At 43.0% G+C, this 16,532-nt stretch overlaps 1 protein-coding gene across 1 annotated transcript in view; it reads right to left on the reverse strand.

Annotated features, from left to right (window-relative positions):
• slc49a4 (solute carrier family 49 member 4) overlaps positions 1–16,532 on the reverse strand; it is a 221,850-nt gene that overhangs the window by 104,475 nt on the left and 100,843 nt on the right. Inside the window, 1 exon segment of the mRNA XM_084309797.1 lies at positions 6,718–6,785. Within this exon segment, the coding sequence (XP_084165923.1) occupies positions 6,718–6,785 (68 nt within the window).

Below are 16,532 nucleotides of genomic sequence, written 5' to 3' on the forward strand. Positions count from 1 at the left end.
GAGTCATTGGTAGCGCTTTTTATGTCTAATCTCTAATGAATAAGCCCCGAGTTGTGTTGCAAGTATCTTTCATTTTTATCCCAGTCTTTAATTTTTGAATTTAAGCATCCCTTTTGTTGTTTTGGCTTTTATTTCTTATTTCTCTGGCAGTTCGAATGTTCTTTTAACACAATTTAAAGGTTTATACGTAACCATATTGGAGGCTTTTCTAAATTGATGGGAGAGAGGGGGGAAAAGGGGAGTGAGGATGAAGTCTCCACCGGAAGGAAAGTATCCTGAGAGATACAGAGGCTGTTGCTGTTCCCATAGGGACCAAGGGATGTACCCCCGGGTGAGTATGGTTGAGTATGGTTGTGTGGGTGTATGTGTGTGCGTCAACCCCCCCCCCCCCCTTTTTCTCTATCCCCCTCTACCTTTCTCCTCTCTTCTAATGTTTTATCTTCTCAAATCAGGTATGTATATACTTGACAGAACATGGCAGTGACAGGCAGGAACATCCGTTTCGTCTCATGGAATGTCAAAGGGATGAATAGCTCTATCAAGGCTAATAAGGTACTTAACCATCTACGACACCTCAAGGGTGACCTTTGTTTTTTACAGGAGACACACATCTGCACCTCAGATATTCCCTGCATTAAGAGAGCATGGATGGGACACGTTTTTCATTCTAAATTCTCAGCAAAAGCCAGGGGAGCTGCAATCATTATACATAGGGATGTACCCTTCGAGCCTGCCACCATTCTAACTGATCTTGACGGACGATATGTTATAGTGTCGGGCAGGCTGCAAAACATTCCAGTGGTTTTGGCCTCAATATATGCGCCAAATTGGGACAATGATAAATTTGTGTCTAACTTATTTTCCTCGATACCTAACCTTAATGATCATCACATAATTATCGGAGGAGAATTTAACCAGGTCCAAAACATAGAATTGGATAGGTCCTCGGATAGACAAACTACCATCTCCAAAGCAGCGAACATCCTGAAATTTCATATGGAACAACTTGGCCTTATAGACCCTTGGAGAGCAAAATTTCCTACCGATAAACTTTTCTCCTTCTTCTCCCATGTCCACCACACGTATTCGAGGATAGACTTCTTTTTGCTAGATGAAAAACTACTACATAATGTAGTCGCTACTAAGTACCATAGTATAGTCATTTCCGATCATGCCCCGACATCCATTGAAATTAACTTCCCCCAGGGTAGAACACCCTCTAAATTTTGGAGATTCAATTCCCACTTACTATCTGAACCTGAATTTAAGGATTTTATCCATGCACAAATAAAAGTCTTCTTTGAGATAAACGACACACCTGAAGTTGGCAGTGACATGCTCTGGGAGGCCTTTAAAGGGGAACTCCAACATTTTGGGAAATTAGCTTATTTAACATCTTCCATGGAGTTAGACAAGAAGATACATACCTTTTTTGTCTCTGTGCGTGCATTTTAGCTTTGGGAATAGACGCTCCGTTAGCATAGCTTAGCTTCATCACTGGAAGTGAGGCAGGACAGTAGCCTTACAGTGCCTTACAGTGTATTGCAAGGTCTGACATTGACCAAATTTGATATGCATGACCTTGGTGGGCTCTAGGTCAACTCCTGGGCCCTCATTCATCAATAGTGTGCGTAGAACATTTCTATTTCCACACGTAAGCACGGAATGTAGAACTAGTGTACGCACAGGGAAGTCGGGATTCATCACACGGTGCGTACGCAGGCTCTATGGTCCTCCGTGTTGATGAATACCACTTTGTTCTACCGTCAATGCTCGTGCATGATTATCCATATATGGTCATGAAAATGAGGAAACACCCCCCATGGGATGTGAAATAATGGACTGACCCGAGCGGGACTGAGAAACTCCACGAAGATTGTTCACTGCTGTCGAACCAAGAAGACACTATCGCGTATTATGGGATAAATAAAAGGCGGACTCGTAAACGGTGATGTCAGATATCAACGGCTCCCTAAGACCATTGCTGCAATTCTGCCTGGACAGCTCAAAATACTAATAAAGACCGTTCGTTGACCACTGTTTGGCGTTGGTTGTGTGTCATTATAACCGTGCTGTAATATGAATGCCTTTATTAGTTGTGTTCGATTGGCTATATGATTTTTAGAGGCATCTATTTTGTTGTCGGCTAATAAAGACCGCGCTGGAATATGACTGCCTTTTCCCGTGTTGTTTGATTAATACCCAGGGATTAAAGTTCTCCTCAATTTGATTCCAAATCGCGATGGATCTCCCATCAATTTTCTACCTGCTGCATATGATTTCTAGAGGCATACTACAATCCATTTTGATGTCAGTATTGGGTAGCCTATATAAACAATAATAGAGAGCATATACAAGAACAATGAATCTCACTGCATGTATGATGTAGCCTGCCTTTCAATACATGAACTTGAATTCCATCATGTTTGTGTGCGGGACTCACAAGGCTGTTGTCACAATGGGTGGTACCGGTACAGTAATAATTACAGTCCACACAATATCACGATCCATGCCATAGCCTATGTTCTATTAGGACATGATCTGTGACGAGAAATGTTCTAGAATGTTTGAAGATATCATACTCTGACAGCATGCCTATGATCAACAAAAACGCGAACTTGAATCCCATCATATACATAGTCTGTCCACTATAGTGTCATTGCAATGCGTTTTCTATTCTTTCTTATACAGTAAAAAGGGGGAAGAACACTATATTCATATGACTTGTATTCTGCTTACAGCTTCGAAATTCCACTTGTTTCGTTTAATGTAAAGCCTTTTAAATATAATCAAAACGTTCCCGTGTTTCTGCGGTCTGCGCAGAATAATAACGAGTTGAGCTTTATGATTTATGATGAATTGAAAATGGGGGACCCTGATGTAAACAAGACGAAAGTTGGTCTGCATCCCCAATTAACAATTGTATGTACTGAGCTGTACTGTACCCATTCTGCAATCTGTTAATACACTTTTCAATCAATCAATCAAGCTACGCGGAGCGCAGTCAGTCAGTAGCCTACACCCCGTATATTCCGATAACGCTATATAAACCATGCTGCATTCATTCTGAGAGAAAGATCTATTATTCCAAATGCTATTTATAGGGTTTTGACCATAATTACACTACTGTTGCTATTTTACAATGAACTATAATGAACTACGGTTCATACAGAACATGCCAGTGTTATTATGCACAGAAGCTCATTTCCTTGTTGTAATAATATATTCTACCACTGGGCGCCAGGTACGCCTGGTCTGACCTGTGCGTAGATGTAAGCACGGAGTCAAGTTCAAATCGAAATTGATGAATCCCACTCTTTGCTTAGAAATGATCGTACGCACAGGGTAAGCACAGATCTGTGCGTAGAACACGTTGATGAATGAGGGCCCTGAAAAGGTGGTCAATGTCAGACCTTGCAATCAAAAGTTAGGGGGCGCACTGAAATTATGGCAAGGGTTATTAGCCCCCTAACTTTTGATTGCAAAGTCTGACATTGACCCCCTTTTCAGGAGTTGACCTAGAGCCCACCAAGGTCATGCATATCAAGTTTGGTCAATGTCAGACCTTGCAATACACTGTAAGGCACTGTAAGGCTACTGTCCTGCCTCACTTCCAGTGATGAAGCTAAGCTATGCTAACGGAGCGTCTATTCCCAAAGCTAAAATGCACGCACAGAGACAAAAAAGGTATGTATCTTCTTGTCTAACTCCAGGGAAGATGTTAAATAAGCTAATTTCCCCAAATGTTGGAGTTCCCCTTTAAGGCATATCTCCGCGGACAGGCCATCTCCTTTACCTCTCATTTTGGGAAGCAGGAACAATCCAAATTAACGGATATATCAGATGAGATTAAACGATTGGACAGAGTGGAATGGAGGTACCTGTTCCATACTCTTGAGAAATTCGGTTTGGGACCGGGTTTTATTTCATGGATAAGACTCCTATACTCGTCCCCGGTGGCCTCGGTCAATGTGAATGGTACCAAGTCGGGCCAGTTTGCGCTCTATCGCGGTACTCGTCAAGGATGCCCGCTTTCTCCCTTGCTCTACGCGCTCGCAGCAGAACCCTTAGCCATTTGGCTTCGCAGTGAGGTTAGATTTGAGGGGATTGAGAGGTTCGGCCTGGTTCATAAACTCTCATTGCAACTCTCTTCGCAAAGAATTTCCGTCCTCTGCTGGAGCGCTTTAAGCTAGATCTGACGAGATGGTCCTCTCTGGCTCTCTCCCCCTCTCGCTTCTGGGAAGGGTTAACCTGATAAAGATGGTGGTCTTACCCCGATTTCTATACGCTTTTCAGCATATACCAATATTTATTAATAAAGCCTTTTTCACTTCGATTGATCAACTCATAGGTTCATTCCTGTGGGGTAATGAACCTATCGCAGCCTCTTCCGTTCAAATGCCTCATCGATGGCTTCCTCCCAGGATACTGCATAGAGTTCACTACACCAATGCGAGGTTAGCAAAGAGATATCCGGATAGAACGGATGCGTGTAATAGATGTAAACAATCTCCAGCCGATTATATGCACATGTTCTGGACGTGCCCCAAACTCACAGAGTTTTGGACTACAATATTCGATACACTGAGTAGGGTCCTGGGAGTGGCGTTAGACCCAGATCCACTCACTGCCTTTTTCGGAATCCCGAATACCCCTACAATAATATCTAGGGCTGCAAAACGAGTTGTGGCGTTTACTACCCTCCTCGCTAGGAGACTTATTCTCTTTAAGTTGATACACCCTTCCCCACCTACTCACAACAGATGGATACATGAGATACTACATTGCGTTAAGCTTGAGCGAATCAGATTCTCCCTAAAGGGCTCCCTTGAAACATTCCAAGTGACCTGGCAACCATTTCTGCAACACATCGATACCTTGACTATCAACGAAGAGACTTAGAAAGGATAGAGCTTTACACCTCTAACTACACTTCCTTATTTTTTATCGTTATTTTATTCCTATTTTCTAATCCCTTGTCTTCAAAAACCTCGATGTGAGGGGGCTGGGGTGGGTATGAAGGAGGGGAAGGGGAAGTGAAAGGGGAAGAAAAGATGAAAAGATGGAGAATGTATAATACTGACGAATGTAAATGTGCATACTACTTTTCCTGTAATAAAGAAATTAAACAAAAAAATTATCTAATTGTACATGTTTTAATTAGGGATGTCGGATATTATCGGCCTACCGATATTATCGGCCGATATTGGCATTAAAATGTGATATCGGAAATTATCGGTATCGGTTTTCAATCTTTTTTTTATTTTATTTTTTTATTGTTTTTACATTTATTTAACCTTTATTTACCCAGGCAAGCAAGTAAGAACTCATTCTGATTTTATTTATTGTCAAAAGTATGCATAATGTTGTGTTAATTCCACGACGAGAGATATGTAATGTTAATTACCTGAAATTATTCCATTTTTGGGGGGGGGGGGAACCCTGCATATATCGGTATCGTTGATATCGGTATCGGAAATTAAGAGTTGGACAATATCGGTATATCGGTAAAAAATCCAATATCGAGCATCCCTAGTTTTAATTGATTTGTTATCCTTGCTTTTTGCCTCGTCTTGTTGTTATGATTTTATACTGTATGCAATGTAATCTTATATGCTTTTTCTTTTGCTTATTTTTGTATGTACACTTGACTTGACTGTAAATGAGGGAACCTCAGTTGCCTTTTGAGTTTAAATAATACAGTATGTTGCCCAGGTCTATGTCTACATGACTGCTTTGAAGCACTCTGTGCTGCAATTCTTGTATGAAAGGTGCCAAATATAAATGAGAAATGAGCAGGTTTTAAATGCACAATCTGCTTTTTTTTCCTTTACCATATCAATGTGGGGCATATCCACATATATCTTTGATATGAATATGAAAAATATGCTTTTTGACACAACTTCTTAACCCGTCATAAGTCAGAATATAGATAGGTTTTATTCCAATGTAAAGAAATGCACAAAAATACAATAAATACAACTTTAAAATGTTCTGCTGTCTAGTGTTCATCATTGTTATAACATGTTCACATCTATAGGCCGAGAAGACTTGTGTGAAGGCAGTAGATTTCACCAGCAAAACTCCAACGCAGGAAAGGTCTTACCAGTCTATTTAAGTTAAGACTACATTAATCTTTTCCAATTAGTGTTCACCCTTGCGTTAAGAGCTCAGTTAACAGCTAGAGTACGAAAACATGTCTCCATTCCTATTCCTTAACCCGTTTGCTTACATTTGGATCGGTGAGAGAGGAGGATGGATGAGAGAGGAGGATGGATGAGAGAGGAGGATGGATGAGAGGGGAGGTTGAATGAGGAGGTTGGATGAGAGAGGAGGTTGGATGAGAGGAGGTTGGATGAGAGAGGAGGATTGATGAGAGAGGAGGATGGGTAAGAGAGGAGGATGGATGAGAGAGGAGGTTGAATGAGAGAGGAGGTTGAATGAGAGAGGAGGTTGGATGAGAGAGGAGGATGGATGAGAGGAGGTTGGATGAGAGAGGAGGATGGATGAGAGAGGAGGATGGGTGAGAGAGGATGGATGAGAGAGGATGGATGAGAGAGGAGGATGGGTGAGAGGAGGATGGATGGATGGATGAGAGAGCAGGTTGGATGAGAGAGGGGGAAGGATGAGAGAGGAGGATGGATGAGAGAGGAGGTTGGATGAGAGGAGGTTGGATGAGAGAGGAGGATGGATGAGAGACTGCTGCATGTTGCTTACCTGGCCATGGCCACTCCAAACACACAGCCACCCACTATAGACCAGAACCCTATCCAGCCTGCATCCACCTGTATATGAGAGAGAGAGAGAGAGAGAGAGAGAGAGAGAGAGAGAGAGAGAGAGAGAGAGAGAGAGAGAGAGAGAGAGAGAGAGAGAAAAGAGGAGAGGAGAGAGGGATTATACAGTGTTCAGCATGCGGTCCACGGCTGTAAGCACAGGACCAGACAGGCACCCAGTGTCTGAATTCTGCAGCGAACTGTCAATCAATGAGCCTAGTAAATTGTCAGCCAACTCTGTGGTTGCAGTGAACAAAACCGTGTGTGTGTGTGTGTGAGATTGATGTTCCTCTCTTGTTTATCCGCCCGCACGCACACGCACGCACGCACACACACGCACACACACACACACACACAATGTTGAGTACCAATGAAGGTGCTCTGCTCCCATCAATCTGAATTTTGAGGCAATAACTCATGTCCAACCAGACACGACCAGATGGGATGCCAAACAACCAGACAGTAGAATCTCAAGGATGTAGACAAAATTCTTATTGGAGACTGGAACACGGATATGCAACGAAAAGATGCACCCGTCTTCAAGTCATTCAGTAGGCTTTGTGATCTGCACGGCCTCAGCCAGCTAATCACCCAACCCACACGTGTATGTGAATCAACTCAGACTACCATTGACCTCATCCTGACCTCCGACAAGTCCAAGATCTCCAATAAAGGGGTTATAGCATGCGGGTTAAGTGATCATTATATGATATTCTGTACCCGCAAAAAGCTAAAACAAAAGGCTGGCTGCCACAAAACAGTCACATCTAGAGACCTCAAAACCTACTCTAGCGAGGCCTTTAACCTTGAACTGAAGAGCCTGGACTGGTCAGATGAACTCAATGGTACACTGGTTGAAGAAACATGGCTTGGTTTCAAAACAAAATGTTCAACAATACTAAACGACATGGCCCCCCTAAGAACCACCAGGGTAAAAAAATCGCGCTGAGCCGTGGATGCACTCCGAAATACTGGCCGCTATGAAAATGAAAACCAGAGACAAAAAATGCTCTGAGTTTCGTAAAAGTCAGTCAAAGCTTACCAAAAGCACGAGCAGTGAACTCCAAGCCCACGTGACTGAACTCAAACTAGAAAGAAACAGACTAAGAAACGACGTAAACTCCATGATCAAAACTGCAAAAAAGAATTTCATCAATGACAAAACTGAGGAAAACAAAAACAAACCATGTGAACTTTGGAAATTACTCAATAATCAACTAGGATGCAGTAAAAAACTTAAAACCAGATTCTCAAACATAAACATAAAAATGGACAACACGCTCATCACAGACAAACTGGATGTAGCCAATTACTTAAACATTTTCTTCACAAACATAGCCACAACACTGGTAAACAAACTACCCTCCCACTCAGGGCTTTATGGGGTAGAACACATAGTAGCTTACTACAAAAACCTAGGGGTCCGCAAGGACGACTTCAAGCTGGAAATGGTAACAACAGATGAGGTACTGAAAAAACTGAGCGCCCTCCAACCTAACAAGGCCACTGGCCATGACAACATCCCCTCCAAATTCCTCAGAGACTCAGCAGCCGCCATCACCCCAGTCATCACACACATAATAAACCTCTCCATAAAACAGGGACACGTCCCCAAGGACTTCAAAATTGCGAGGGTGACCCCTCTGCACAAAAAGGGCAGCAAATTAGACCCAGGCAACTACCGCCCTGTTTCTATTCTCACCTCCATCTCGAAAGTCATGGAAAAAATAGTCTACGAACAGGTCGAAAAGTACCTAGCGGAAAAAAATCTAATCTACGAATTCCAATCTGGCTTCAGAACATCCCACTCCACTGACACATGCCTTCTCTATTTGAACGACCACATCAAACAAGAGGTGGACGCGGGCAAATACTGCGGCATGGTCATGCTGGACCTACAAAAGGCCTTCGACACTGTCAATCACTCCATTCTGATGGACAAGCTAAAAGCAATTGGTTTTGAATAGTCTATCAGTGAGCTGGATGCAATCCTACCTTGAGGGGAGGGAACAGATGGTGGAGGTAAACGGTACCCTATCCCCCCCCCTCACAGTGAGCTGTGGTGTTCCACAAGGAAGCATACTAGGACCGCTACTGTTCCTAATTTATGCAAATGACATGTCGTCAGCTTGTGACTGCAACTTGTTCCTGTTTGCGGACGACTCAGCCCTGCTGGTCTCTGACAAGAACAAGTTACAGGTTGAAAAAACCCTCAGCTCGGAACTAGGCAAAATCTGCATATGGCTCGCTGATAACAAACTATCATTACACATGGGCAAAACAGAGTCCATTCTCTTCGGTTCAAATAACAAACTCAGCAAGACCGACGGCTTCTCAGTTACAGTGGGTGACAATATTGTCACAAGGAAAGATGAAATTACCTACCTGGGTTCCATCCTAGAGGCTAATCTCTCCTGTGACAAAATGGCATCCAATGTAATAAAAAAAGTCAACCAACGAACTCGATTCTTGTACCGGATCGCCTCTCTGGTAAACAAGAATACCCTGAAGACTCTGGCAGGAGCACTCATTCAAGGGTACTACGACTATGCTTGCACCTCATGGTACCAAAGCACCTCAAAGGCGCTAAAAACAAAATTACAAACATCTCAAAACAAACTGGTCAGACTACTGCTTGACCTTACTCCTAGAACCCACCTCACCCCTGCCCACTTTGACAACCTAGGATGGCTTAGAGTAGACGACAGAGTACAGCAACTTGCAATGGGCCTGGTCTACAAGATACACTACACGACCAAGGTACCCATGTACATGTCAAAATACTTCCCAAAGGTCAGTGAATACCACGATCACAACACCAGAGGGAGCTCCACAAATCATATTAAACCCAGATTCGGCTCAAACAAGGGACTAAACACGTTTCGCAATTATTCCACATCAATGTGGAACGCCCTACCCAAAACTGTAAAGGAATGTGAATCACTACCCACTTTCAAAACCACTCTCAAGGGACACCTACGGGAGACTGCAATTCGAAACTGGCCCCTGTAAATGTCCTAACCCAACCCCCTCCAATGTACAGTAATTTACCTAGTATGGTTGTCAATATTCCAATGTACAATTGTGCTTGTTTGTACAGTGTGTCCCCCCCCCACAATGTACAGTTTTGCTTGTTTATACAGTGTTTCCCCCCCCCCCCCCCAACCACCTCTAATGTAAATTACCCAGTATGGTTGTCAATATCCCAATGTACCCAACCCCCCCCACCCAACCTCCTCCAATGTACAGTTTCTACGTCAAATGTATATACTCCCTTTTCTTGACTCTTTTTGTATCACAAACAGTACTGTATTTGCAAATCTGGTATGTCATAAATGTATAGATGTAGCAGTACTGTCTATCTGTATGTCATGTATGTCATATATATGATTTTAGCTGGAGAGGATAGTTTGGAGATTGGTTGAAAATGATTTAGGTCACGTCTATCGCCACCTTTATGTAATATAGATATATGAGCTGTTTTGAAGGTACTAGCAACTATGCCTGTTGACAAAGAAAGATGAAATATATGTGTTATTTGTTCTGTAATTAATGGAGCAGGCAGCCTGAGAAAAAGGTTGACTTCCTGCCGGTATCAATGGATTATTGCAATGCAGTAGAGAAAGGCTGAAAGGAAAACTGAGAGGCATGCCTCACAATGCGCACATGATCATGATAATTAAGAGGGGGCCCTGATAATTAATTATTATCAAACAAATGACCAATGGGATGGATCCCCAGAGTGTCTGGCAAGTGAACAGACTTCAAAAGGTTTTTATGAAAAAAAAGAAATCCAATTTTGAACGTCAGGGATTTCAGATATTTCAGTATAGCGGATGTCGATGTGGAAAAGGTCAGTTTGAAAAGTTCCTCCTCCTCCCTTGTCCCTGTGATTAAGGGCCAGTCTGCTGTCTGCGCAGACCGGGGCTGAGTATCGTTAAAGTGCACCTGCTGAGGAGGAGGAGGAGGAGGAGGAGGAGGTGAGTCTGTTGCTATTGTTGTCGCATGGGGCCTCTTGGAAGTGTTCCATAAACAAACATTTAAATCCCCGGCGTCGCCCGCCACCCATCGCAGCGGCTTATTATCTCCCCAGGTTGCTCGGCACTCATGCAAATGTCTCCGCCGATTTGAGAAGCTGAACACAAATTGCTCGATTGAGTCATTTGGATTCCCGGGAAGCAAATCATCATGTTTCACGTTCAGGGGGGGGGTAATTAATCGGGAAACTGGCTGTCCGTGAATCTGCGGTTTACATGCGGCTAGTGTGAATGCACAGTGTAGACTCAACCACAATTACGTGAAATACCGTAATTCCTCTAATAGTAACCGGGTCTCAAATACAAGCCGGGTATTAATGGCCGGGTGCGCTCTTGAGCTAAGCAATTATAAGCCGGCCTCCTAATACAAGCCGGGTTACTAATATACTGAGCTGCATACTGAGCTAGTTACTTGATTTCACTTTGAAAACGTTGAAATGACCAGTGACCACCTGTAATTGCACTGTTTACTATTTCATACAGTACTTGGTTTCAATAAATGAACCCAGTACATTTTACTGGGTTCAAACTGACACAAAATGTTGATTTATTCATTATGATCCGTTTGAAAATTTGAAATATAGGCCTCCCTCTTATACAGGCCTCCTCCTAATACAAGCCTGGTACCCGCTACAGTTGAAACAAATACAAGCCGGGGTTACTATTAGAGGAATTACGGTAAGCATGTGATTTGGTTTGCATTGTAAATGTGGACGACAGAGAATTATGTAGTCACAACAACATTATGCTGCCGAGGATTTAGTCTTCTATGTACTGTAGGTAGGGGGACAGCGGTGGAGAATGAAAATGATCACATTTACATCAGCAGACATGATTTGAAGCTTAATAATGTCTGCAATCAACAAGCTGGAAATGGCTTCTGTCACAGTGGGAAGAAACAGGGACTTGAAGCTCTTTTCCTTAATTCTCTCTCTCGCTCCCTCACTCTCTTGCTCTCGCTTTCTCGCTCTCTCTCGTTCTCTCTCTCGTTATAAGCCATTTTAAGCCAATAATCACAGACCTCATTCTTAGCTTTGGCTCAACATGACAATCCTACACCAATTCAGTCAGTGTAATTCCAGAACATGCATAAAGACATATTTTAATACCCAAGAAGCTTCCTTTCTGGAGGCAAAGCCATCCCCTCTATATAACATCCACACTGCAATTGGAATTCACAAGTTTGAGAGTAGCCTGGGGAACTGATTCAGAAACAGCATGTAGCAGAAGCAGCTCGCTGGCGCTTAACACTTTGGACGCCGGAGCGATATAAAGGACATCTCTTTGAAATAAATTACATTTTATAGTTTTTTTCTGATTTATTTAAAAAAAAAAAATTTAAACCATTTTTTTTTGTTTTTGTTATTTTTTTCGATTTTTTCTCCCATCCCACTGTTCCCAGTCGTTATGCCAATTCCCAACCCCCTTCCTGGTTGTTGCACACTTTCCTCTACTGTTGGTCCGAGAGGCCGGAGACTGTCACATGCTTTCCTCCGACGCATGTGCAGCCAGCCGGCAGCCAGCCTGGCCGCGCAGATTCTCACTGGGAGAGTGTAACGTGTGGGAGGCCGCACTACCTCTCTCCAGATCCTACCCTCGCTGAGCAGGCGCCCCGACCGAACTGTAGGGGTCGCTGTCCACAACGCCCAGGACCCACCCGCCAGCTTTCCCCACCCCCTAATACTGCCAATTGTATTAGTGTGAACGGCCAGCCAAGCTGGTGACAACGCCGGGAGCTGGATTCGCACACGCGAACCCAGCGTCTTCAGCGTTGGTGACGAACGCAATCTCCGCTACGCCACCTGACCGCCCACAAATTATTATTTAGTTATTGCACTGCACTGGCAGTTGAACTGCATTGAACTGAACTGAATTGGAAAAAAGAAACCTCATAACCTAACTGGCACTGAACATTGAACTACACTGGCACTGTTTGCAGATGTACTGTTATTAAAGTTAGTCAAAACATAATTTTGTATCGTTTTTTTTGGTTAAATCCAAAGGAAAAAATATAAAATCAGAGAAATCCGAAAACGGGAAAATTAAAACCTGTGAAAAAAATTCATATCCGAAAACAGGAAAAGATAAAAACGGATTTCATAGGGCCCTAGTTAACCCTTTTCTCGCCAATGACGTGTTACGACGTCATTCTCCGCCATGCGTAATCTACCAATGACGTCGTACAGCGTCTTTGAGATCAATATTTCAAATTTCTGTCATGGCAATCATATTTCACCCACGGAGACTTGACGGGTGCTGTAGATCTCCGCTCAACTCTCCAACAGTTCAAGACCGCCACCTGGTGGCCGATCGGCGAGTTGCCAAAACCGGAAGTGAGCGGCCGGAAGTGGTGCTCACCCATATTTCGTCCGGCCACTCGCTATCGCTCGCGGGACTCCATCTCGACACACTGGACATGGATCCGTTGCCATAACTCGATAAACAACATGATTGGACGTATATTAGTATTATACAACCTGGAACTGGACCAACTAGATCGACATCCCATAATAACAATCTTTTTGCTCCAGTAGCATCCCCCATCGCTACGAGGAAGCTGCGGTGAGTTTCAGCGTGTGTGATTATTATTATCCATACAAACTGCTCTGATCTATATATCACCCATACTACATAAATGATTTAACGTCGGCCACGGACTTATAAACCCCCCCCCGACTCCGGGCACCAGCAGATGATAAGTCATAACGTCTAGGACCACGTACAGTTGACATTTTTTATCTGGCGTCAATCGGTATCAAACTACATTTGATGATCTAATATATGTATTTATGGCTATAACTCACGTTCTATGGAATGCTGCAAAAAACGATAAAAACATATTTATACTTTAGACCGTATTTTAGTATGAATGTGTGAATGAAAAAGTAGAATGTTGCTACATCCTAAACGATAGATACGTGATGTTGAATGGGCCATAGTAATGTCAATTTAGCAATACAATTTAAAAAGTTATAGCCCTGCAAAGAAGGGGAACATCTCCATAGACTTACAGTACTGGCAGAGAAGGGATTAAGATGAGAATAATCTCCGGCAGATAAAGGGTTAATGTGAGTTAATAAATTCACTCTGAAAATCTGTAATCGTTTCATTTCAGCTCAGTGTAGAGAAATGCACCGATACTAACAAGTGCCTTACTGCGCGCGTCTATGACGACACTGTTGACCACGTATACCGTGACACGCGCTCCCCGCGAAAACACTAGTCGTTTTGGGGGCCTACCACCCCCCCCTTAAAAAAATCCTAGGGGAAACACTGCTATCTATCGTTCAATATTAAAAAAAAAAGATTTTAAATCATCCATACATTCCCATTTTATACCGTGGTGAATATGACTATAGTTTTAGAATAATCCTGTCTAATCCCAGAAAACGACGCTATGCAGCAATACGTGCAATTCACTAAAAACGTTGTAATTTTTCGCCTGTACACGCTACTATTTTGGAATCACATCTTATATTATCGGTATTATGCTTCATCATGAATGCATGAAAGGGTGGGGGGGGGGTCGTTTTTTGATGCTTTGATTGTCACCAACGGCATACGCTGTGGAGTAACGTTACAGACACATGTTGTGATTGAAGTGAAGTCATGATTGGATCACAGCAGGATTGCTACCATATAGGCCTTACCTTCACTAGGATGTACCCCAAAAAGAATATTCCAATTATACCAGTATTGGTGTCGATCGTGTCGCCAACACCTGGGTGGATGCGGCCGGTATTGCACATTGGCATTCTCAAAAGGATTCCCCATGTTAACCCAGATGTCCGTGTGCCTGTAATGAATGGAAATATTGAATAAAAGAAATAACGATGAAAACCCGACTATACTCGGGTCTGGCGCTGAACGTTCGGCGAGTTAACCCGACTACCATCAGGTATGGCATCCAAAGTGTTAAGAATTGGCTCAGAGGTCGCTTACAGTAGGATATGATGTCTTATAATAGGGTTTCTTTTATTTATGTCTTTATTCTAATTATTATGTACAGACCCAGACTTGTATATAACATGTTGAGGGGCTGTGAAGTAATGTTGATATATTGATGTATTCATTTCTGCTGCACAGAGAGTGAATTCGTTATATTATGCAATTCGAAACTGGCCACCGTAAATGTCCAACCCCCCCCCCCCCCCTCCTAATGTACAGTCTCCTCCCCATCATATGTATATATTCTCTGTTAGGATCTATGGGTAACAGTACTGTATATTTGCATATCGTATATGTCACAAATGTAACAGTACTATATACCTGTATGTCATGTATGTCCCTATGCCATAAATGTCATGTATGTTGTGCATGTCATAAATGTCACTATGAATTGAAAATGGGGGACCCTGATGTAAACAAGACAAACGTCTTTCTCTGGTCTGCATCCCCTTAACAATTGTGTGTATTGAGCCGTACTGTATTGTACCCATTCTGCAATCTGTTAAATAAAGTTTTCATTCATTCATTCATTAGGTCCAAGGCAGTGATTGATGCGGTTAATGCAGTGAATAACCTGCCAAGTGACACCAGTGATGACTGTGTTCCATTGTATTGTTTTGTAATATTGTTTTGTGTTATCCTGACTTTCCCTCTTATATACTGTATACTGCCCTGGCATTTTATTATCTTTTAATAAAATTGTCAAATAGAATCAATCAAGTGACTTTCAAAAGGGAATAAAACAATCTAACAAAAAAACTAAACAAGATCATATTATTCACATGCGAGCCTTCCAGCTCTGTGCATTCTTAATGGCTATTCTCCATTAAGGGAGCAATTACACATCGATTTGATGAGTGCAGCGTGGAACCAGACTCCCGAGCCTCTCTCATTATAGCGACACGGTGCACCGCGGTCTGGAAGTCTGCCAAGCGCTCCTCCTCCCCCCGCAGAGCCGAGACAATAGGTATTCAGAGCGGCACGTCTGGGGTCTTCTACAGATCCATTATCTAACCATAGGATTTATGTCAGGACCACTGTGATGTTATCTCTTCTTCGGGAAAGGCCAGGAGCAACAGGGAGCGCAGCGATACTGCCGGTGACGGGGCTGCGCTCATACCACTTTCTCACCGCCGATAGCGGCTTTAAAGGGGAACGCCGCTCAAATGAAAGATTCCAACGTGTTATTTCCCACACGGCCCGAGACAGTTCAATCAATTTATGTGAACATGAGCTACTCTCACTCTCTCTCTCTCTCTCTCCCGAAGCCAGAAACCAGAGAAGTGAGAATCAAACCGTGTGATGTCATAGAGTATAAAGTCTGGAGCTGCTCCACTGACGATGAACGGGACCCACTGATTTTGTGGACCCACAGAATTTTTTTTTTCTCTTTTATATTCCAAACGTATGCCTTGTCGTCGATACGCAATCAGATATTACCGAAAAATAAATGAGAAAACAGTAGCACTTTAGTGTGGGGAGGGGGAGAGAGAGAGATAAAGACAGAGAGAGAGAGAGAGAGAGAGAGAGAGAGAGAGAGAGAGATAATAGAATGGGTAATCAGACGCAGCGCTAATCTTTCATGGCTTTAGGGTAGAAATTAACTTCCACTTTACAAAAACACTAGCTAATGCATTATCTGGCTAACATTCTATCAGGGCAGAATTAGTGGACTGGAGAGACGGAATACATAACGTCAGCTATAAACGTAGTCGTCTCATTAACATCCCACCTTCAGCGAGGGAGGGAGGGAGGGAGAGAGAGGGAGGATCAC

This window comes from Notolepis coatsorum, assembly GCF_963971535.1.
Source record: "Notolepis coatsorum genome assembly, chromosome: 3".
NCBI classification, from domain to species: Eukaryota; Metazoa; Chordata; class Actinopteri; order Aulopiformes; family Paralepididae; genus Notolepis; species Notolepis coatsorum.